Source organism: Electrona antarctica (genome assembly GCF_951216825.1).
Source record: "Electrona antarctica genome assembly, chromosome: 8".
Taxonomy (NCBI): domain Eukaryota; kingdom Metazoa; phylum Chordata; class Actinopteri; order Myctophiformes; family Myctophidae; genus Electrona; species Electrona antarctica.
The window spans coordinates 51254684-51279566 of record NC_136789.1 but is presented as its reverse complement, the minus strand read 5'-3'; the positions used below and the strand labels follow the sequence as shown (position 1 = coordinate 51279566).

At 42.6% G+C, this 24883-nt stretch overlaps 1 protein-coding gene across 2 annotated transcripts in view; it reads left to right on the top strand.

The window, feature by feature from the left end:
- Positions 1-20976, top strand: part of tiprl (TIP41, TOR signaling pathway regulator-like) — a 34119-nt gene extending 13143 nt beyond the window's left edge. The window contains exons 5-9 of one of the 2 annotated variants that reach the window (XR_013790516.1): positions 4330-4461; positions 9267-9362; positions 13113-13175; positions 15247-19314; positions 19374-20976. Coding sequence is in view for 1 of the 2 variants with exons in the window: in XM_079507206.1 (XP_079363332.1) it covers positions 4330-4461; positions 9267-9362; positions 13113-13175; positions 15247-15393 (438 nt within the window). In the remaining variant the exon portion in view is untranslated. Of the gene's footprint in view, positions 1-4329; positions 4462-9266; positions 9363-13112; positions 13176-15246 lie in introns of both variants that reach the window. The other variant, XM_079507206.1, reaches the window with a different exon arrangement.
- The last annotated feature ends 3907 nt before the right edge of the window (positions 20977-24883 follow it).

The window sequence follows — 24883 nt, the reverse complement described above, 5'->3', positions numbered from 1 at the left end:
ACACTGAGAGGGACTTGAATCCGTTTCATTGGAACCGTTTCCGAATACGGTTGCCTGGTCCCCGATGGCCATGATTCACATTGCCCGAGATTCAACAGCGCACCCGCGGGTACACTTGCATAACACACTTTGATCCTCCAGATGGTGGTGTGCTTGATGGCTGGTGGCGCGCCCGGACACTGACCATCAACAGATTCAACATAGCAGATCTACAAGCTCACAACGCGTCGCGCTGCGACGCGTTGTGAGCTTGTAGATCGGCGACGGGCGGCGTTGAGAAATGAGCTGGTGTTACGCGTTGTGCAGCGTCTGTGTTTTTTTTTGTTGACGCTTGGCTCGTCGACTAGAGATCACGTCACGTTCTAAAAAAAAAACAGTCCACTTCCTTCTTTAGGTACGCATGCATTCACATTGGAACGATCCGTATCTGAATACACTTCAACGGTCCAGAGACCCGCCCCCCATGCGGTCTCAGGGACGGTTGGGCGATCCGCTCCCGGGAACGGTACGCATCATTCACACTACCACAACATCTGACAAGTGGTCCCGAGTCCGAACCCGGGACCATAGTGTGAATTGCCCCTGAAAAGAATTGCTTCTAAATCCTAAAGGTTTTTCTGAAAAACCTACGTTTCTGTGTCAGTGGTTGCTCAACCTTTTTCATGTCAAGGACCCCCAGAATTAGCTGTATTTGGCCGCCGACCCCCATTTGAAAATATGTTGTTCCAGGGACCACCCCCCCCCCCCCCCCCCCCCCCCCAGAAGCAAAGATTTGAGTTAAAAACGTTCGCTCTGAAAGAATACATATTCAAAAATAGCAGATCTACAAGCTCAAGCTTGTATCTACAAGCTACGAGCTTGTAGATCTGCTATTCTTCAATAGCTAAAGATCCTGCCTGGATCTGGGCTCTCTCTCATGCAGAAACGATAAACCGGAAGCAGTGGGACAAAAATGATGATATCTCCATAATAATTTGGAGACTACAAGAGTGTAGTCTTGTTAGGTTGTGTTTACATTTGCACTGTGGCAGCGCTTCAACACGTCATCAGTATCGCGTTGATCCCGCCCGCCTCTAGCGGCCCGCATACGGCCGCATATCTCTCTCCGGTCAGAAATGGCGAGAGGGACCAGATGGGAGCAGCAGGAGGAGGAACTCACTGCTGCCACCAGCTGGCGGAGTCGGGTTAGGGGAAACCAATTCACCATTTGTCAGCTGATTCTGATTTGGTCCCTGACTGCCTAACCAGCAGGCTCTTTCTGCCTTGTCCAGGCCCTGGTTTCCGCCTTGTTTATGTTGAATTGACTAAAAAACATCATTTTTGGAAAACACTAAAAACAAACATGATATGCCCTGCAGTCACCATGCTGCACCTGTGATGTTCTTTTTTTTTTTTTACTGATACCGAGTTTAACCCATTTTGGGGCGGGAACCCCTTTTGTTGTTTTAAGCATTGTTCTACTTTAGCTATTGAAAAATAGCAGACCTACAAGCTCATAGCGCGTCACCGAGTGGCGCGCTACGAGCTTGTAGGTCTGCTATTTTTGAAAAGTCGTGAAAATGTGTCGCAAATCTTTGAATATATATTTCAGAGCGAACATTTTTAACTAAAATATTGGCTTCTGGGGGGGTCCCTGGAGCAACATATTTTGAGATGGGGGTCCGTGGCCCAATAGAGATAATTCTGGGGGTCCTTGATATGAAAAAGGTTGAGCACCACTGACATAGAAACATGGGTTTTTCAGATTATATATATTTTTTTATCGACCTCAGTCCAAAATGGGTTAAAATAAGAATTGAATGCACAGAAGCAACTGAAAAACATGATTTTTTCCAGTGGTAGTGGATAGAGAGAGAGGACTTTTGTACAAACAACAAAACGGCAACGACAACCACAGGCGGGACTTGACAAGAGGGTGAATTAAGGGGTTCAGAGTCTTGCTCAAAGACACTTAACTCTGGGGGAGCCCACAGGGACCGAAACTGGGAACCTCGCGTTCCCATCCGGCCGCTCTACCCCTGAGCCACTGCCGCCCCGCACGATAAACGGTTATCGTGATTATAGTAAAAATAGTAGTAGTTATGTCAAGACCAGAGCCATCTAATAGAAGAGTTACGATATAGAGGGGGGCAGAAACCTGTTCACGCAGCCTGGACTGAGACAAGCTGGAGTTGGAAATACATTGTTTTCAACGAGGGCGGCGCAAATAAGAGCTATTTTAACAGTTCTACTGCGTAATCCGTGTTACCCGAATTAAAATCAAATATTCTACGCTGCCAGGATTGTTTTATTACCTTTAGATCATACGCTGAAGTATCTGGGCTTTTTTTCCTCGAAATTCCGCCGAAAATAGCTTGCGCCGTTTGTTTTCATTCCAGCGCACCAATCGCCATCTTGCCAAGCAGAATGGAGGGGGGTGTGAGGCTGTTGTAGTCAGACAAAACCCCCGTCCACTTGCATTGGACTCAATTTCCCAGAAGCCCTAGCAGCCGAGCTTAAGTTTCGATTTCCGGTTTCGTCGTCATAACATGAAGCTCTCTCCCCCTGCTGAACGACTGACTTTCTTTTTAATTATTAAAATCCGGCGATTTAGACACATAAAACAAATAGCGGGAAGCGCGTAATAAGCAGGGCATATCGTTTGATCAATCAATTTAAAGCCCTGAAACTGTTAAGCATGTGTGCAACATGACAACTGTTTTAAAAGTATTGTACAGTAACAACTAAAGTCTCTTTAATGTGTATGTTGTACTATTACTACAAAACAATTTAAAATAAAGGGGATTTGAGATCATTAAAGCTGGGCTGTTGCCCTGAGTCCAATGCATTTCTGCCTATACTTCCAGTCCAGGACTTGTCCCAGTTGGCCCAGTTGTCCCCCATTCTCAATAGAAGTCTATGTAGGAGAGCCGCCATTGGACTGAAGCCCCATGAAGTGAAGTGAACGCAGTTTGCGTAACTCTGTCTATATCTAGAACGGGGGTAAAAAAAATTAAATAAAAGTTGCACAACTAAAAGGTTGACCACGTATAGCGTGTAGGACAAAAGGAATGTCCAAAGAAATGCACGAAATGAGAACGATCCTGCACGCTTCTAGAGACACTGTGTGTGTGAACGCTCTCATCGTGTGCATGAAGAAAAGAACTCGACGGGAACCCCTTTTGGTGTTTTAAAGCATTATGTTACAATTTAGCTATTGAAAAATAGCAGATCTACAAGCTCATATCGCGGCACCGAGTGCCGCGCTACGAGCTTGTAGATCTGCTATTTTTTTTTAATCGTGAATGTGGCGCAAATCTTTGAATATATATATATATATATATATATATATATATATATATATATTCTTTCAGAGCGTTTGTTTTTTAACTCATATCTTTGCTTCTGGTGCGGGGTCTCTTTTCAGATGGAGGGTCGGCGGCCAATTACATATATATATTTGGGGGTCCTTGACACGAAAATGTTTGAGAACGACTGACACAGAAGCATGGGGTTTTTTTCTGAAAACTATCAGGATTTAGAAGGCATTTGTAGAATCGTCCTCGGGTCTAAATGAGTTAAACCATTCTGGGCGGGAACCCCTGTTGGTGTTTTAAGCATTAAGTTATGTTTTATCTATTGAAAAAAATAGCAGATCTACAAGCTTGTAGGTCTGCTATTTTAAAAAAAATCGTGAAAATGTGGCACAAATTTGGAATATATAATCTTTCACAGCAAACGTTTTCAACTCAAATGTTTGCTTCTGGGGGGGGGGGGGGGGTCCCTGGAACTACATCTTTTCAGATGGGGGTCCGCAGCCAAATACAGATAATTATGGGGGTCCTTGACATGAAAAAGGTTGAGCACCACTGACACAGAAACATAGTTTTTTTTCTCTGAAAACTGTTACATTTCGACGTCGGGCCTACAGTTGGAGGCCATCGATATTGTCCTTTTCTTTTTCCTGAGTTTTGCGTGATCTGCGCAAAAGGACAGTTAACCCATTTTCGGCGGGAACCCCTTTTGGTGTTTTAAACATTATGTTATAATTTAGCTATTGAAAAATAGCAGATCTACAAGCTCATAGCGCGCCGCCGAGTGGCGCGCTACGAGCTTGTAGGTCTGCTATTTTTGAAAAATCGTGAAAATATTTATTTCAGAAAACTGGAGGATTTAGAAGGATTTTTTTTAAATGTTGAGGTCAGGCCTAAATGGGTCAAATGATAAGGGACAATATCGGTGGCACCCAACTGTAAATGGGTTAAGGGATTATAACGACGTTCTATGGAATGGAAAACAACGTCCCGTCTGACAGCGTGACGATCTGGTTTCCCTTCCTTCCTTCGGCAGGTGGCGGAGACGACGGAGCGCATCGACCTGGAGAAACTAAAAGCGCGAGAACAGATCATGTTCTTCGATGACGTGCTGCTCTTTGAGGACGAGCTGCACGACCACGGCGTCTCCACAATAAGCGTTAAAATCGTCAGTAAACTACCCTTTTTTATCTCTTTTGTGTTTTTTTTTAAAGTGGTAAAGCGGCATGGTTGTTTTTCACCACCTGTGCGCAACCTAACACACGCACACAAACACACACACATATTAACTGTATATATGGTGATTTCGGGTGTGCCAGTACAGTACAGTACAGTGACAGTACAGTACAGTGGAGGGTACAGTAGAGGGACCTCCACACGGTAACTCTGTCATTTCTCAACCGTTTCGGACGCGGGGCGGCTCGCCGGAATCGGGCCGGCACCCTGGGTGCGTTCCTGTTGGTCTGGAACCCCCCCCCCCCCCCCCCCCACACGGAGTTGCACCACTTACTTCACACGGGTGTGATTTATTTTTTTTACAAAAAGTGACCCGATAGACCAGGCTTCCTTCCAGCCCTTTTGATAGTGTGCTAGGACATTCACTTCTGGTCATTTTTACTAGTTGACTAGTTGCCTAGTTTACTAGTCGACTTGTTGTTTAACTACCTATTATGTAAAAAATAAAAAATAAATGAATTATTTTTTGGAAATAAATATTTAAAAACACGTGTACATTGGTGACTATAACTATAATCTACCAGATCTTGAGGCCTACAAAAAATATTTTTTTATCAACTAGTTACTAGTTGATAAAACATTTTTAAAAGTATTTTTACTAGTACCAACAAGGTCGACTAGTGGACTACTAGTGGACTTACTAGTCGACTAGTTGAATGGTCGACTAGTTGCTTAAAGCCCTAGAGTGTGCTAACCTTATGAAATCCCCCATCTCGCAGCAGGGAGCAATTACTGTGACTGGTTTTCTCAGAGACTACAAACATTGCTGCTTGGTGTAACAGTGTGCCTCAGCTCAGCGTAACCACGTTTGCTCCTTTCTGATCAGTAGAGACTATTGCCTCTTCTACACAGCGACCATAAATAAAGATAAAACGGCAAAGTCCTGTTGCGTTCTCAATTTTTATTGACCCTTTACACGAGAACGCACACTTAATGAAAACGCTATAATGTCGCTAGGTGGCGGTAACGGGCTGCCAAATAGACCAGTCACCCACGTACAAGAAGAAGAACCCCTTCACGCAACCCTATTGGGGTTTTGAATGATTCCAGAACACAACGTGGTTGTGGCCGTGGCCCAGAGCATGCAGGCAGAGCGCGCCACGGGATGGTTATATATTTTACAATACATTAGGCTACATAAACGCTGCTGCCGCGTCAATATCGGATAAAACTTTTAAGATTTTATATTATGCACAATTGCCATGGTCACATAACCATTATATGTTGAGTGCATGCATTTGATGGTTACAGTTTTATAATCAGTTTTGATGAGTAAACCTTTGTGGAGATCTTCTCAGTTCTCATTATATGCTATTATATGGAAAATTAAATCCATTTGGATTTGGGGAGAAGTAGTTTCATAAGGGGCTGGTATAAAGTACTTGATATAAACAGAAAACGTTCAGTTCACTAGTCTACACTCTACTCTACAACTGCCTTCATTTCATCTGATTGTCTGTCTGGCAGGCACTTAACAAGCGATCGTTAACTGTGTCTGTTAGAGAGAGGGGCAGAGAAGAGTGGCTTTGCTCAACTTGATTTATACTTATATTCTCCACTCTGATGAAGGTACATGTTCGATATGTCATGCAGCCTTACTTATTGGCCTATATTTTGATTGATTTCGGAAACTCCGACTATTAATCGGAAAATCGATTAATCGGCGGCATCCCTAAAACATATGCGCTGTGAGCCAACGTGAGCCATGATGTCATAAGTTTTGCGGATTCACCGTTTTGCCTGTTTACACGGAGAAGGGATACAACGGGCGTTCTCAAAGATTTCCACTCTGGAAGGTGGTCTCACTTTGTTGCGTTTTCACCTCCTGAAAACACCATTCTCGTCTAAAGGGACCCCAGCAAACGATACTTTATTTAGCCGTTTTCTATGAACACCGTTCTCGTGTAAAGACCACCTATGAAGGAGATGTTGTTGGAACAGCCTCTTTTACTAACATGCTTGGCCAAATGGGTGAGATGCTGTTATTAACCCATTTTGGGGCAGGAACTCCTTTTGGTGTTTTAAACATTGTTATAATTTAGCTATTGAAAAATAGCAGATCTACAAGCTCATAGCGCGCCACCGAGTGGCGCGCTACGAGCTTGTAGGTCTGCTATTTTTGAAAAATCGTGAAAATATTTATTTCAGAAAACTGGAGGATTTAGAAGATTTTTTTTTAATTTTGAGGTCAGGCCTACATAATTCCTCGCTTTTGTTGTAACCAATGGTAAACCTGTGCTCTAACCCGACTCCATGGTCCAAATTGATGAAACTAGTAAAGGCAGCGATTCGAGCACACACACAAAGTATAAGAAATGAGTAGAAGGGAAATATAAAACATGGTGATTTATAACAAAAGTTAAAATGCCGTTTTGGCAACCTAGTTGATATACTGTATATATATTTTATAAAACTAGTATAGTTAGTGGGGGAAATAAAATAGCAGATCTGCTTGTAAGATCTGCTATTTTTGGAAAATCGTGAAAACGTGTGCAAATCGTTGAATATATATTCTTTCCACAACGTTTTTAACTCAAATCTTTGCTTCTGGGGGGGGTCCCTGGAGCAACATATTTTCAGATGGGGGTCGGCGGCCAATTACATATCATTTTTGGCGTCCTCCTTGACATGAAATAGTTTGAAAACCACTGATATAGAAACATCGTTTTTTTTTCTTCCGAAACTGTCATTTTCTGAAGACATTTTCTGTTCTCATTGAATGGACAGTGACATCTCAGTGATGTAAATAAGTTTTCAATGTAATGAGTCCCGGGATGCAGGGATGGTCTTTTAGAAATGAGTCCCAGGGACATTTTATGAGTCCCACTTCAACCACATTTTTACAAATTGCAGCATTTAACTCCCATTTCATTATATATGGTTATAATGTGGTTATATTCATGTAGAAAACGGAAGAAGAAATTATTATTATTACTAAAGCTAGCAAAATAAACTAGAAAACAGTACAGTAGTGCATCCCGTGGATGTAGAGGTCGTTGTTTTATTGCGTCCCTTAACAGAGAATTCCATGCTAGAAGGCTTTCTTACCTTACCTTTATACCTTTCTTACCTTTTATTTGTGCGTCCCCACCAAAGATGTCCAGGTGTTATTTTGTGCAAAAGCGCATTAATTGGCTATTTCCCCTGCCATAAGCCCTCAATGAATTGAATTGAAATTAATGGGGCATTGGGGCGTTTTGTACATATCCTCTCTTCATAATGTAAATAGTATCCAAAGCGGCACACTTTACTACTTATTTCGATGGAAGTAAGCGAATCAGCACAAAAACCCAACACCCCGTTGAGGGCTTATATTAGGGGAAATAGCCAATTTTGCACGAAATAACACCTGGACCTCTTTGGTGGGGACCTAACGACTACAAATAAAGGTAAGAAAGTCTTCTAGCATGGAATTCTCCTTCAACTATAAACTGCGTTTTGGGATGCCAAATGCACCCTATTTTAACTATAAACTGCGTTTTGGGATGCAAAATGCACCCTATTGTAATCTCTGCTGTCCTCCACAGAGGGTCACGCCTACCAGCCTCTTCACCCTGTTTTAATCTCTGCTGTCCTCCACAGAGGGTGACGCCTACCAGCCTCGTCACCCTGTTGTAATCTCTGCTGTCCTCCACAGAGGGTGACTCCTACCAGCCTCTTCACCCTGTTTTAATCTCTGCTGTCCTCCACAGAGGGTGACGCCTACCAGCCTCTTCACCCTGTTTTAATCTCTGCTGTCCTCCACAGAGGGTGACGCCTACCAGCCTCTTCACCCTGTTGTAATCTCTGCTGTCCTCCACAGAGGGTGACTCCTACCAGCCTCTTCACCCTGTTTTAATCTCTGCTGTCCTCCACAGAGGGTCATGCCTACCAGCCTCTTCACCCTGTTGTAATCTCTGCTGTCCTCCACAGAGGGTGACGCCTACCAGCCTCTTCACCCTGTTGTAATCTCTGCTGTCCTCCACAGAGGGTGACTCCTACCAGCCTCGTCACCCTGTTTTAATCTCTGCTGTCCTCCACAGAGGGTGACTCCTACCAGCCTCTTCACCCTGTTGTAATCTCTGCTGTCCTCCACAGAGGGTGACTCCTACCAGCCTCTTCACCCTGTTGTAATCTCTGCTGTCCTCCACAGAGGGTGACGCCTACCAGCCTCTTCACCCTATTGTAATCTCTGCTGTCCTCCACAGAGGGTGACTCCTACCAGCCTCTTCACCCTGTTTTAATCTCTGCTGTCCTCCACAGAGGGTGACTCCTACCAGCCTCTTCACCCTGTTGTAATCTCTGCTGTCCTCCACAGAGGGTGACTCCTACCAGCCTCTTCACCCTGTTGTAATCTCTGCTGTCCTCCACAGAGGGTGACTCCTACCAGCCTCGTCACCCTGTTGTAATCTCTGCTGTCCTCCACAGAGGGTGACTCCTACCAGCCTCTTCACCCTATTGTAATCTCTGCTGTCCTCCACAGAGGGTGACTCCTACCAGCCTCGTCACCCTGTTGTAATCTCTGCTGTCCTCCACAGAGGGTGACTCCTACCAGCCTCTTCACCCTGTTGTAATCTCTGCTGTCCTCCACAGAGGGTGACTCCTACCAGCCTCTTCACCCTGTTTTAATCTCTGCTGTCCTCCACAGAGGGTGACTCCTACCAGCCTCTTCACCCTGTTTTAATCTCTGCTGTCCTCCACAGAGGGTGACTCCTACCAGCCTCTTCACCCTGTTTTAATCTCTGCTGTCCTCCACAGAGAGTCATGCCTACCAGCTTCTTCCTGCTGCTGCGCTTCTTCCTACGAGTCGACGGAGTGATGATCAGGATAAACGACACGCGGCTGTTCCACGAGGCAAGTTATTCCGGCTTAAACCCATTTAGGCCCGACGTGAGGAATTTAAAGAAATTATTTTTTAAATGTATTTTATTTCTGAAAAACCTCATGTTTCTATATCGGTGCAGGTTCTCAATATTTCATGTCAAGTACCCCAAAAACTATATGTAATTGCCCACCGACCCCCGTCTGAAAATATGTAGTTCCAGGGACCTCTAGAAGCAAAGATTTGAGTTAAAGACGTTCGCTCTGTAACAATATATATTCAAAGATTGCGGGCACATTTTCACGATTTTTCTAAAATAGCAAACCTACAAGCTCGTAGCGCGGCACTCGGTGCCGCGCTATGAGCTTGTAGATCTGCTATTTTTCAATAGCTAAAGTATAACATAATGCTTTGAAACACCAAAAGGGGTTCCCGCCCCAAAATGGGTTTCAAACCGTTTCATTTCAAGGCCCCACTGTTTGTTCTGCTTTTGAGCCACGAGACCACCATTGGATGACATTTATAGCCTCCCGGACCCAAAACTTTAAAAAGAATATTTTGTTGTCGTTGGATAAGATTGTGTCTACAATTCCATGCTTTTTTGGGCAAAACGCTTATCAAAATAACAATCCTTCTACATTCTCTAATGCACATGCATAATGTGCATGGCAGACTGAGTGGCAAAGTGAGTGACAAAGTAAATGTAATGTTGTTTAAAGCCATCTAATGTAATCAGATCAGACTTATCTGTGTGGATGTATGGGCTGTCAAGGCCAGAAAGTCGTTTTTTGCCACTCGGTAGGCGTTCCCGCATAACTTCCGGGTATGATGATGATGTCAACACGCATACCCTCTATAGTGTAGACCTCTTGAAAAATGAAGTAATGCGGATGTTTAAACACCCCCGAACGCCCGGGGTTATTTAACCCATTAAATCGTAGCGCCCAGCGATTTATAGCAGCGGAGCACATTTAGCGACGGACCGGATGCTATCCCGGATGTGGCTTGATGTTAGCCTGGCTAATAAGCCAGACCGAAATTGCCTGCCGGCGGATTACGGTCTGGAGAGGCTCAATTGTACGCCCATTTCCTACACCAGAGAACTGGTGTGGCCAATCGGGACACGGTATGCAATATGGGCGGGCTTTGGTACAGCGACGTTCAATGCTTGAGACCTTTGACTGACAGTAGCTCTAACCAATTGCGTCAAAGAGAAAATGTTTGAACCCGCCCCCCCGGGAAACAAGATCAATACACAGCATCTCCAGACTCAAATACCACACGACTTGAGTCTGGCTTATTAGCCAGGCTAGCTTGATGTAGCCAAAACACTCCCGAGGCGATCGGCGACAACGGGAGGTATGATTCATTCTACCGTGACTAGCGACGGGACCGCTGTGGGCCGTCTAACACATGATCTTTGCTTAGAATTGGACGGAATGATTTAAAAAATGTAGATCAAGAGTTATTCACGTTTTAAGATTTTCGATCTCGACGGCTAAAATGAAGGGGGGGGGGAACATTTTCGATGACGTCCCACCGGAGTGTAAAATGGTAAATGGTGCATTTATATAGCGCCTTTATCCAAGGCGCTTTGCAGAGATTGTGCATTACATTCACCCATTCACACACACATTCATACACCGATGGCAGCGGAAACCATGCAAGGCACCAACCAGGTAGCCTGGTTAATAAACCAGACCGAATCAGCCGTTGGCAAAAAAAAGTTGCCTACCAGCGGATTACGGTCTGGCGAGGCTCAGTAGCACGCCTCTTTCCTACAGCAGAGAACAGGTCGGACCAATCGGGACACGGTATGCAATATAGGCGGGCTTTGGTACAGTGACGTTCAATGCTTGAGACCTTTGACTGACAGTAGCTCTGACCAATTGCGTCAAAGAGAAAATGTTCCCCGGGAAATGAAATCCAAGTGGAGCCAGCCCAGACTGATATACCGCGACAGTGTTGTGTGATATTAGTCTGGCTTATTAGCCAGGCTACCAACCAGGCACTCTACCCCTGAGCCACCGCCGCACGACAACGCCGTTGCGCAACAGACGCTCCCTGCCTGTGGAGCGATGCGATCGGTTTTGATATCAATAAATCTCCGTCCTTTTGGATCAATCTCCGTCTTGAGCGCCGGGCGTTACTAATTGACAGGGCGGAGAACTCCGTCCTGTGCGCTCAGGGTGTTAACAGTAAGTAATGTAACTCTTGAGATATCCGCCGTAGTCTGAAAACCCACCTCTTCAGACTCCATCTTGGCCCGTAGCACTTGGCTGTAGCACTCGCCCTAGCCCCGACGACCTTACAAGGCGAATGCAAAGGCTCAACATTGACACGTTGTCAGCTTATAGACTGGCCATTTTAACTATTCAAAAATGTTTTGCAAAATAGTAAAAAAAAAAAAAAAAAGGCAAAGAAGTTTAGGGATAAGGGGTTTAGCGGTGACGAAAATGGAGCCCTATATGCATAGTTTCATCATATAGATATATTCCACTGTTATGTTCGTAGCTTACGTATGATTCACGATAACTAGTCTTCATGTATATGATGTATCGCCATGTTTTTTTTTCTTCCTTAAAGCTGCTATAAGCAATAATATGTCAACATTTTAATGACTTTTTTTAAATTTATTTGTTGGTATTCAGACAGCCAGCAATGAGTAAAACGCTCCCAAAAGAAATGTAGTCTCTGTGACACATCTAGGGGCCACAATCTGCTTTCAAAGATGTTCCTAGAAGCTTTGTCACTGGTCGAGAAAAAAAACCTGGTCGAAATGACTAACCAATCAAGAGGTAGATTGGTTACCAATGACAAAGCTTCTAGGAAAATCTTTGAATGCAGATTGTGGCCCCTAGATGTGTCACAGAGACTACATTTTTTTGGGAGCATTTTACCCATTGCTGGCTGTCTGAATACAAACAAATAAAAAGGTCATTAGACTTTGACATATTATTGCTTATAGCAGCTTTAATGTAAATCGCTCTGGATTAAGAGCGTCTGCTAAATGCCTAAATTGTAAATATCATCTAATTAATACAAGGCGAAATATCACTTGTTACCAACTTATGGAAATGTCCAGTCACAGTTTCAATAGTAATAGTCCCTGTTTTGTTAGAGTTAGATGACAATCTGACAGTCATGATTGCCATCTAGTGGTTGTTACACATCATCACATATGACAACAATTTATCACGATCTTCAATGATTACCCTGGTGTGACCTGGTATTTTGGACATGCAATTGTAGGCAACAAATGTAAAAGAATTGCCGTTTTTGCTGCTATTTCCGCCGAAATATCTTGCAACATGGTATCGTACAACTTGGCATACCATTAAGTGGTTAACCCATTCTGGGCGGGAACCCCTTTTGGTGTTTTAAGCATTATGTTATACTTTAGCTATTGAAATATTGCAGATCTACAAGCTCATAGCGCGCACCGAGTGCCAATGCGGCCCAAATCTTTGAATATTCGTTCAGAGTGAACGTTTTTTTTAACTCAAATCTTTGCAATCTGTTGTTTGGGACCATGCCTGACTCTGAATAGCGAACAATTAGGACATGATCTGGTCCATCTGCTGTTTGTAGACTGTAAACATGTTCTCATGGGTACTTTCTTGGTGACCAAATCGAGAGTTAGAATTAATTCTAGTAATAACTATTGTATAAGTACTGGTGTTTGGAGCGCAGCCCTGGTCTGCCTGCACTGATGAAAGCAAATTGTGGGGAACATTTTTTTTTTTTTTTTTTTTTTAATTGTCCTGTCAATTTCTTTATAGGCTGGAAGCAACTACCTTCTCAGAGAATTCAGCACAAGAGAAAGCAAAATAGCTGATCTGAAGGTGAGCTATTTGACCGGAGAGTATATGCAATCACACAATAATGTCCTGCTAGTGATGGATGTTTTTTTTTTTTGAGAATTTGAGATTCATAAGCGATCAATAAATCTCGCGCAATCAAGAAATAGAATCCAAAAGAAAGTAGTAAAGTACGCACATCTCTATTAAAACAGTTTGAACGCCCAGGACGAAGTTCTTTGTCCTTTCTATTAATAACGCCCGACGCCCAGGACGAAGTATTGTCCAAAAGACGAAGTTTATTGATACGAGAACAGATCGCATGGCTGTATAGCCCAGGCGCGCCTCCTGGGCTCTCCTCGGTGACGCGCAAGAGTGAGACGTTATCGAAAAACTCCCTCCTCTGTTTAGCTGATAAACGAAAATCTTAAAACGTTCATAACTCGCGATCTAAATCATCCCGTCTTTTTCTGAAAAAAGATCCTGTGTTAGACGGCGCTCCGCAGTCCAGTCGCTAGTCTCGATAGATTTATTCTTGTCTCCCGTTGTTGTCGATCGACTCTAGAGTGATGTGGCTATTGTTAGCTGCTACACAACATCATGAACTTCCGCCGGTCCGTCCGGAAAAGGCGCCCGTGTTTATAAATCGACTGGGCGCATGAATGTAATGGATTAAATAGTTCCGGGCAATTAAAGTGTTAAAAACATTCTACAGGTGCTGAACAAAAAGATACATACAGGAAAAAAAAGGATTGCAGTCGGAATTCTTCCTCCTTTATATAACAATAAAACCTGATCATGTTTTAGGGTAGGGGGAAAAATCATGGCACTCCATCTTTAAATTTTTACTTTAGTTTTTTTCAACCAAGGTTCATGTTTTAGGTTGTTATTAGACAAAGTAAAAGATGAGTGTTTTTTTCATTTGCTGCTTTCTTTCGTTTTAGGTATTTCAGCTGTTTTTGACAGGGGGGCGGAGGCATTCCCTGTCAAAAACAGCTAAAATCCCTAAAACGAAAGAAAGCAGCAAATGAAAAAAAATTAACACTCGTCTTTTACTATCATTACTAAATGGACCGATCGCTGTCTGTCTGTCTGTCTGTCCACTTCCGGGTCACCAGTGAAAAGGACCAGTGAAATGCACGTTGGGACGGACACAGATTAATACTGGGACACACTTTTCCGCGTAACAGACCCACACGGGGAAAACAACTCGGACCCTGATACTACTAGCTACTCTTGCGTCAGTCGACAGAACTTCTTCTTTGGGGAAGCATCGCGGCCAACGCGGGGGTTGCGTGGCACAGGCACCTGAAAGCCAGCTCTGACAGTTGGACGGGGGCATGTTAACGTGAACACGGGCGCTGTTTCGACACCACACTGTCCGCTCCTTCCTCAAAAGCCTGGACACTGACTACGACAGGTTACAGCCCTGCGCACGCCACACACCCAGCGTGACTGCGTGACACACTGAACATCACCATCACAGTCAAGTATTCATAATGTTATGATCATCCAACAGATATAAAAGTGCACAGGATTGTAACTGTTGCCAAGGCAATTCCCCGTCCGGGTGGACTTAAACCCTGTTGTTGTTAGACCATCTGTAAACAATTCCCCCCCCTATCAGTAATGTGATCTATTACATCGCATTACCCACACTGAACATCATTTCACACTGAACATCATTTGCTGTTCATATATTCAGAACGGGCAAGGACTAGTCTCTAATAACAACCTAAAACTTTACAATTTAGGCATTTAGCAGACGCTCTTAACCCATTTTGACCTGAGATCAGATTCTACAAAATGTCTTCTACATCCTGACAGTTTTCTGAAAAAGCTATGTTTCTATGTCAGTCGTTCTTCGATTTAAAAAAAATAGCAGACCTACAAGCTCGTAGCGCGCCACTCGGTGGCGCGCTACGAGCTTGTAGATCTGCTATTTTTCAATAGCTAAAGCATAACATAATGCTAACACCAGAAGGGGTTAATTCCCGCCCAGAATGGGTTAATCCAGAGCGACTTAAAAACATGAACCTTGGTTGAAAAAACCCCGAAAAGTTGTCCTTTTTAACGAAACTCTTGGGTTTTCTTCCGTTTTTCTTCCCCCCTCTAGAATGTCCCTGCGTCTCTGCACACCGATCCCAATGAAATCGCCCAGTACTTAGACCTGAAGTTGACCGAGTGCGAGAAGCTGGAGCTCCCCCCGGTGGACAACAACGGCGACTCGGCCGCCGGTAACCAAGAGACGAGCGCACAATAAACCCCCCCCCCCCCCCCTTTCGTCACCCCTGTCCCATGTTCTATAGCACTCGTCCAATATCTGTTTACTCCTACTTTTTGTTTGTTTTAGCACCGCACACCCAGTGGTTTAGCCCGTTGACTGTGACTCGTAAGTATACTTTACGTTACTGCGTGTCTGCGGCCCACTGATTTCCAACGCATACTGCCGATTCTTACATTTTGAAATGACTACAACAACTTCACCTTTATTATTATTATAATTATTATAATTATTATTATTATTGTTGTTATTATTATTATTATTATTATTATTGTTATTATTCAAACGGTGCAGATTATAAACCCATCTTAACCCATTTTGACCTGAGATCAGATTCTACAAAATGTCTTCTACATCCTGACAGTTTTCTGAAAAAGCTATGTTTCTTCGATTTTTCAAAAAATAGCAGACCTACAAGGTCGTAGCGCGCCACTCGGTGGCGCGCTATGAGCTTGTAGATCTGCTATTTTCCAATAGCTAAAGCATAACATAATGCTAACACCACCAAAAGGGGTTCCCGCCCGGGATGGGTTAAACATCTATGCCCTCTCTGGCTGGTATCAGTGCCTGGTGAGAATTCATGGCCATTTTAATTTAGTTTGTATAAATGAACATTGTCTGGATCGAGGAACCTTATCTAAAAAGCAATTTTCAAGTCTTAAAAAAAGTCGTAGAGTTGATTTTCTTACCGTATACTGAAATGATTTGGAATCCAATGGCTTCCTCTGGGGGGGGGGGGGGGGGGGACATACATAAACTGTATGTTTAGCAAAATTGACAGCAATAATGTAAAGTGTGCCATATATGAGTCATGGTCATCATGAGGCCGAGCGTGCAGCAGCACTGGCACGGTCGTTTTTGAATAAGAACACATCGCACCCTGCTGTACTTTTGAAAAAAACGTCTCTGTTCATTTTAATAATACTCGGGACATCCTCAAAGGGACCTCCGTTGTTAAGAGTTGTGCTAAAACCTTCCTTGACGGATGTTGTTTAGTTTTTTTTGGGGGGGTTGTGTAAATGTTTGATGGTTTTATATGGGGGTTTTCTACATAAGTCTGGAATCATTCGGGATGTGAGTGCATGGGTTATTTGGATGAGTCGGTGTGCTTCCCGGCCTGGATTGGGGCCCCTCTCCATTTGGCTTTCTCGGGGCTGACTGAAGGTGAAAAATAAAATAAAAATAAATGTATGTCTTAAAAATCAAAAAAAAAAAATCATTACAATTCCCAGCAGCTTGCATAGCCGTCTGTCTGGATAAGCTTATTAATGGAAATAAAACAAATAAGAAATCTTGCCAAATGTGTAATTTTGAGCTATGAATGAGTGATTCTCAATGACACCAGACTTTTCAAGACCCTACTGTATTTTTTAATTTAACACTATATTCTATTATGGTGTGTTCTATTATGGTGTACTATTCCAAACGGAATGTTCTAGGGATGGGACGATAGGCCTATCTCACAGCCCGCTTTCCACGCCCACTTCCGGTAAATAGTGGTGTCATTTAACATTAGCATTTACACAATTTTTTTCTCTGGAGAATCTAAGTACATTTTCTAATGTAAAAATGTGACAGACCAATATTATTATGAAGCAAACAAGATGGTAAATGAGCTCGAACAGATAGAACAAACCTTACCTTAAATTACCTCTGTTAACATGTAGCGTCTATGGAGTGACGTCACGCTATCACCACTAACCCCGAAAGGGGGCGTATTAAGGGGCGGGGAAATTCTGTGGGATGGGACGATTTGCAAATCACATGGCACGATTATTGTGGCAAAAAATTATTGTGATAATAAGAAATATGCTTAAGACTTAAAATGGTACTATCGTTGAACCGCCTGAACCCCCAGCATCCCTAATCTTCATGGGGGAACAAAGAATAGCCGATCTACAAGCTCAAGCTTGTTGCGACGCGTTGTGAGCTTGTAGACTTGCTATTTTTGTATACAGTAGATGGCGTTTCTATTTATTATTGTTGATTATGTTCTTCGTATGTCAGTTGATACTATCCATGATAATTAAAGGACCACTTCACCACTTTTCAACATCTCTTCATATAATTGGTCCTCACTAATGTTCATGATAAAACGATTATCCACCATTTTTTCCTACTCAGTCTGTGTCTCATAGGAGGGCTTTGGGCAGTTCGGACACCCGTCCACCAGTGACATCATCATTAGGCAGATTTTGTTTTATGTTTTATGTTTTAAAATATATTTAGATTTTTATTATCGTGAGAACGATGGCTTCAACTTTTGCATTGCAACTTTTCAGGAAAAGAAAGCCTGCCGTTTCTATTAGCTTGGATTCACCACCGATGATGTCACTGGTGGACGGGTTTCTGAACTGCCCACAGCCTTTCTATGAGACACAGACTGAGTAGGAAAAAATGGTGGTATTTTATCATGAACATTAGTTAGGACCAATTATAGGAAGAGAAGTTGAAAAGTGGTGAAGTGGTCCTTTAAGGGCTACCAACTAAACCCTAGGAGAAGCTCTCGTCGTCCTGCTAAATACCTAAGCGACACTGACGTCGCTGATGACATCGCGCTTATCAGTCAATCGTTGGAATACGCTCAGGCTCTCCTTCAGTCTCTTGAGCAGGCCTCCAACTGTGTTGGTCTTTAGCGCGTGATTTCTTTCTACGTACCTTTAAGACATAGACCCGCCCTCTCAAGAAAAGCAGTGCAATCAAAGCTTCTGCAGCAACACACACACTACAGAAAATCATATCATGAGCACATTTACATAAACACACACTTTTGCCTACACATGCACACAGGACGTAAACGTAAGCCATAGTTCACCGTCATGATTATGTCATGATTATGTCATGATTATGATTATGTCATGATTATGATTATGTCATGCGGCGACAGATACATGTTGGCGTTTTAATATTATTATCGCTAAATCGCTTTTCGTTCTGTGCAAACTACAACAAAAAGAAGTGTTCACGAGACAATTACAGTTACCTTTATATATAATAATATTATTATCGCTAAATCGCTAACGTTTTAATATTATTATCGCTAAGCATCTCCCTACTTCTCTCACTACTTCCTCTACTCTTCTTCTGACAGCAGCAGCAGCATAGCTAGCCAATAAGAGAGGCAGGCGGGCCGCGCGGGGCGTCACCAAGGGCGGGTCTATGTCTTAAAGCGTACGTAGAAAGAAATCACGCGTCTTTAGCTCAACGAGACGAAAACTGAATACGTAAATATATGCAAATCCAACAATAACCACATTATAAAAACACTTAACAACACTCCTCTGAAAACGGTTTGATAACTACAAGTATTTGGGTTCATATATATCTTCTTCCCAAAAGTCAAACTAGGAAGCGTATGGCCTGGTCAGCCTGCAATGACATGCATAAGATCGGGTCATCCTAGCTTAGTAAGATGGTCAAAGTAAAAAATATTTAGGACGACCGTTGAGCCGATTCTATACTCTATGGCTCTGAGACATGGACACTTTCAAAGAAATTAAAGAAACGGTTGGATGGCACTTACACCCGCCTTCTAAGGAGAGCCCAAAATCTGTCTTGCAAGAGCCACCCATCGACTGATCTAATATACGGCAGCCATCCCCGTGTTTCTTCACTAGTCCGATCCAGAAGAACACAGTTTGCCGGCCACCGCTACAGAGCTGACAATGAGGTTATATCTTCCGTTCTTCTCTGGAGTCCTGCCTCAAAGCAGACCGGAGGTAGAAAACTGTCGTTCCCCTGATGTCGTCGCTATAGGGACACATGCATCAGTAAGCAGGAACTGGGGATGGCAATGAAGGACCGGAAAGTCTGGCGTGGCACTGTGAAGTCCATGAGTGTACAAAATGCCTTCTTTAACCCATTTTGGGCGGGAACCCCTTTTGGTGTTTTAAACATTATGTTATAATTTAGCTATTGAAAAATAGCAGATCTACAAGCTCATAGCTACGAGCTACGAGCTTGTAGGTCTGCTATTTTCGAAAAATCGTGGAAATTTTTATTTCAGAAAACTGGAGGATTTAGAAGGTTTTTTAAAATTTTGAGGTCAGGCCTGAATGGGTTAAAGTCGGACTGAATTTGCATCTCAACAAAAGCAAATTCATCTTAGTGTAAGATGGAGGACAATGTCGCGATAAATTGAAAATCTCCGCGATACGATTATTATTCGGAGCAGTTTTTTTTATCGCGATAAACGATAATAGTGGATATCGTCCCAATCCCTAGCGTGATCCTACCGCAACTAGATTAACCCATTTAGACCTGAGTTAAAAACATTCACTTTGAAAGAATATATATTCAAAGATTTGCGCCACATTTTTACGATTTTTCAAAAATAGCAGACCTACAAGCTCGTAGCGCGCCACTCGGTGGCGCGCTGTGAGCTTGTAGGTCTGCTATTTTTCAATAGCTAAATTATAACATAATGTTTAAAACACCAAAAGGGGTTCCCGCCCAAAATGGGTTAATCCAGGACCGGTGTCATACAAACTACTTCAGATGGTAAATTGCAGCATGTGCTACATGTGCTACTTTTGTCATAGAACTTTTTTAGGCAACACTTTATATTAAGGTCGCCTTTATAATGCATTTTAAGCTCATTTATAATGCATTATAATGTGCTTATAAGGCATTATAACACTCGTTATAAATGTTTATAATCATGCATAACAACTTATAACCACGTTTATAACATATTATAAGTGCTGGTCATAATGCATTATTATGCTCAGTGGAACAGCACATTATAACTATTATAACGTAGGTGGTTATAAAGGCCCATAGAGAAATGTCATAATGCATTATAACCAATGTGTTTATTAAATGGAATAATGTCTTATAAACATCAATAATATGCTATAGCATATTATACAAAGTTTTGTCACTTTACTTAAAGGTCACTAAGTCATGCTATAGCGTATTATAAAATGATACAACTGCTAATAACCATTAAAGAATGTTGCCACTTTACTTAAAGGTCTCAAAGTCCTGCTATAGCATATTATTGATGTTTATAAGACATTATTCCATTTAATAGACATTGGTTATAATGCATTATGACAGACATTACAGCACTTCTCTATGTGCCTTTATAACCACCTAAGTTATAATAGTTATAATGTGCTGTTCCACTGAGCATAATAATGCATTATGACCAGCATTTATAATATGTTATAAACATGGCTATAAGTTGTTATACATGATTATAAACATTTATAACGAGTGTTATAATGCCTTATAAGCACATTATAATGCTTTATAAATGCGCTATAATGCATTATAAAGACAACCTTAATATAAAGTGTTACCCTTTTTCTTTTTCTTTTTTTCAATATGTTTTTAAATGTCTGTATTTGACTGGAAGACATTTTGCACTGTCATATCGATTAGCAAATGTTTTTTGATACAAAGTAATGACATCAAGTTACACCACGTATGATTTTTATAATTGTGTTTCTGAGGCTTGTTGCTTAATGTCTGTAAATGCCTGTAAAAAAATACTAGCCTTATAAAATAATTGATGTTCTTTTTGTCATAATAAAGAACTAAATAACCCCATTTTCACCCAGTTTGTGGTCTAATTTGAATAATATGGATTATTTCTCGTCTCATTTGGGAGATTGAATGTATTGTATTGTGCATGTGCTACACCGTAGTCTGTACTGCTCTGTGCTGGTGTTAACACTAAAAAAACTCAGCTTCCCATCATGCACCTGTGCACAGTGTGAAGCTCAACAGCGCCACTTTGTCACCTCTAAACGGACATAGCGACAGACAGACAGACAGACAGACAGACAGACACATTGCTGTTCCTTGGAGTGGCTGCACCACTCTAAAAAGGGAAAAAATGAAGGAAAATTAAAAATACAGTAAATATCAGTGGTGTAAACTTTACAGCACCTCAAAGGCCCTTACTCATCCATCGCCACTAGGGGGCGCCAAAAGGCCCTGACCGCCACCATATATCTTTTATTTTATCCAACGTTGAAGCACTGGGCCCTTGTGGTAAGAGGAGGGACTGCAGGCGGACCCGTGGAAGTATGACGAGGAAACCCCGTGCAGCTGGGCTTTAACGTTGAGCGGGTTTGCACTTCCGCATTTTGGGCACCACATTTTGGGTCCAGGCAGGGGGTCCGCGAGCGTCCCCAGGCGCACTTTGGAAAATAGAGCGCGGGGAATGACTTTTCACAGGTATGCTACGTTGTACGTAAAAGATTGAACAATCGTATTTTGGCCATTATTCATATGATCCATGTTCTTAATTATACAGAGCTATGTTATGGAAGCTGTAGCTGTGGAAGCTGATACTTCTACTGTATCAACGACACGACACATGGGGGTAATTCTTTTGGCCTGTAGTGTACAGTAATGAGTTCCAGGGGGTCCCCAGCTAAATGATAGTTAGGAACCAAATGGACCCATATGGGTCTGTAACTCAGAGCAGAGGAAATGGTGTAAAAAAAAGTTTTATGCAAATTTTATGCACATTCATAATAATTATTAAAATAATACATTACTAATTTACATTTGGGGGATATCTTTCACAATAATAAATAAAACATGTTCTAGACATTCTAATGATCACAAAAAATACATATTACAGGCATTTTAATTACTTTTATCAGGGTTAAATTAAGCACAGTAATACCATGGTCAGTACACCAGTTACTAGTAGTGTTGGCTCTGCGGGCAGGTGCCAAATCGAGCTGGAAAGGAAAATTAGCATCTCCATGAAGCTTGTCAACATACTGAAGCACAATGTACTCTAAAAAGATGGCTGTGTTGAAACCATTGTTAAGTTTTCACTGTCAGTGAACCTGACAGATAACATGGCCTAAATCATCACTGTGTTTTGTCAAGTCCAGAGTCTCAACACAACCAAATAGTTTTCATTTAGTTTCAGTCACATGATTTTAGTCACCTGGAATGTTTTAGTGTTAGTCTAGTTTTAGTCGACTAATATCATAAGGTTTTAGTCGACTAAATCCACAGTTGATTTAGTCGACTAAAATGTATTTCGGCGGGCCTCGATGCCGTCGTCGTGGCCGATTTTACGCTTGCTGAAAATAGCCGATCTACAAGCCCACGCGTTGTGAGCTTGTAGATCGGCTATTTTCAGTATGCAACAAAGTGTAAAATGACTTATACTGGATCTCTTGTCCACTAGTCCCTTCCTAACATTTTAGTCTAGTTTTTCACATGGTCACATGGTTTGACACAACATTTGTGTTGTGTGAGGGGGAGGGGGCAGTCGAAACACAGCTGAAAGCCATACAACAGACCATGTGACCTCCATTGGAAATGCATTGGGGCGGCCATGACACTCACAACGCTGTAAAGGTCTGAGTGAGGCCTAAGGCGCGATTCATACTCCTATTTTAGAGCCGAATAAAAGTCGGTTCGGCTCTGTTGAGCCTACAATGTGACGTCATTTGAGGTTCGGGGGGGGCGGGTACCGTCCTAAAGTCGGCTCTTCGGTGCTACTGAAAGTTTCTGATGAGCCGAAATCATTTCGGCACTACAGCGCCGAAACAGCGGTAAAATAGGAGTATGAATCGGCCCTAAGAGTACGCGCAATACGCGTAATGCGTAGGGCAACACGTCGCCAGGGGCAACACAATGAGCGAGGCAGCAAACCCCCTTTTTCTTTTTTTCACGTGTTCCTCCTGCGGACCAGAAGATTGTTGTGCGTAGGACAACAGAAACGTCAGCTACAGCCCTGACAGGATGTCAACTCATTCAACCAATGTCTCTGAGAGGGAGAACTTCTTTTTCCCACAGCTGTTCCAGCCAGCAAAATAAGGTATTTCTCATGATGGCTTAATGCGAGTCCCTGTATGTCTCCCAAAAATCCTACTTTACTTTACTTTATTTGTTTATTTGGACAGGACAATGCATATTAATGGACGTCACATGGACGTAAATATACCGGATATAGCACAGTTGCTAATTTTCATCCGCAGTCCTCACAAGAAACACAAAACGGAAAACAGACAGGCAAACAGTGGAATACATTTACATAACATTACATAGGGAACACAGCATAAAAGAAGAAATACACTGAACTACACACCATGTAGGGTCTTGTATATGACCCCAACCTGTTTGAAATTTTTAAAGTTATCAAAGCTTAAAAAAAAAAGGGGCTCCAGAGGATGTTACAATGATGATATGAGTGGGGCTTCCTGTCAAACACTTGAGCGCACTCTTGTAGAGCTGTTCTATGGGTTTGAGAGTAGTCACACCTGTGCAAGACCAGTTTGTGAAACAGTATTCAATGTGTGAAAGGATCATACAGTGAAGATACGATCTGGCCGCTCCTGTCAGGAATTCAAGGGTCTAATTTGTTTAAAATTTTGAAGGTTGAATTTAATCGTATTAGTGACTTTCTTCACATGTTTTTTAAAGGTTATGGTTGAGTCTAATATGACTCCGAGGTACTTGAACTCTGGGACAAGGTCAAGTTCCTCTCGAGTCTCCACCCAAAAACACATTTGAGGACTCCAACACAACTGGTCTTTGGCCTCACTCAGACCTTTACTGCATTGCTGTATGCTTGTTGGATGAATGTTGTGTAGTGTCATGGCCGCCCCAATGCATTTCCAATGGAAGTCACATGGTTTGTAGTCCACATTTTGGACCACAAGCTGTTGTATGGCTTTCGGCTGTGTTTCGACTGCGCCCCTCCCCCTCATACAACACAAATCTTGTGTCAAACCATGTGACTCCCATTGGAAATGCATTGGGGCGGCCATGACACTACACAACATTCATCCAACAAGCATACAGCAATGCAGTAAAGGTCTGAGTGAGGCCTTTTGGAGAAGGCCATGCAGACTGTCTTTTTGGCATTCAAGAAACTACGGTTGGGTAGCCTACTATTTCTGACGTTGTTGAACTACTAGGCTATATATTTCCAGAACTCCTGCAAGCATGGACCGCTCCACAGTTAGCATATGAAGTAAATCTGCATCAGAGACTTTGAATCTCTCTGGCAGTTGCTGCTGCGTTGTGTGAAGGAAGCCAAACAAAATAAGTTTTACTCACATATACCTTTAGTTTACACAAGATGTAACAATACAGTACAACCTTGAATCTTTTAATACTCAAGTATACATTTGGAATTCCAGACGTTTACTTAAGTTGTAACAGAGTAATTTTCCACATTGCAGAGGGAGTGCAACAAACCATGTGCAACCCAGATTCGGCACAAACAAGGGACCAAATTATTTTCGCTCCTATGCCACCAACATGTGGAACGCCCTACCAACAGTCATTAAGACATGCGAATCCCTTGACTCCTTCAAAACCGCTCTCCAGGGCCAGTTTCGAATTGCAGCCGTCCGTAGGTGCCCTTTACCTACGGACGGCTGCAATTCGAAACTGGCCCCCGTAAAATCGGACAAGATTTAGTTCCAGGGAGGGACCACATATAGGCCTGAGATTAGATTTGTCAACATGTTATTGAATA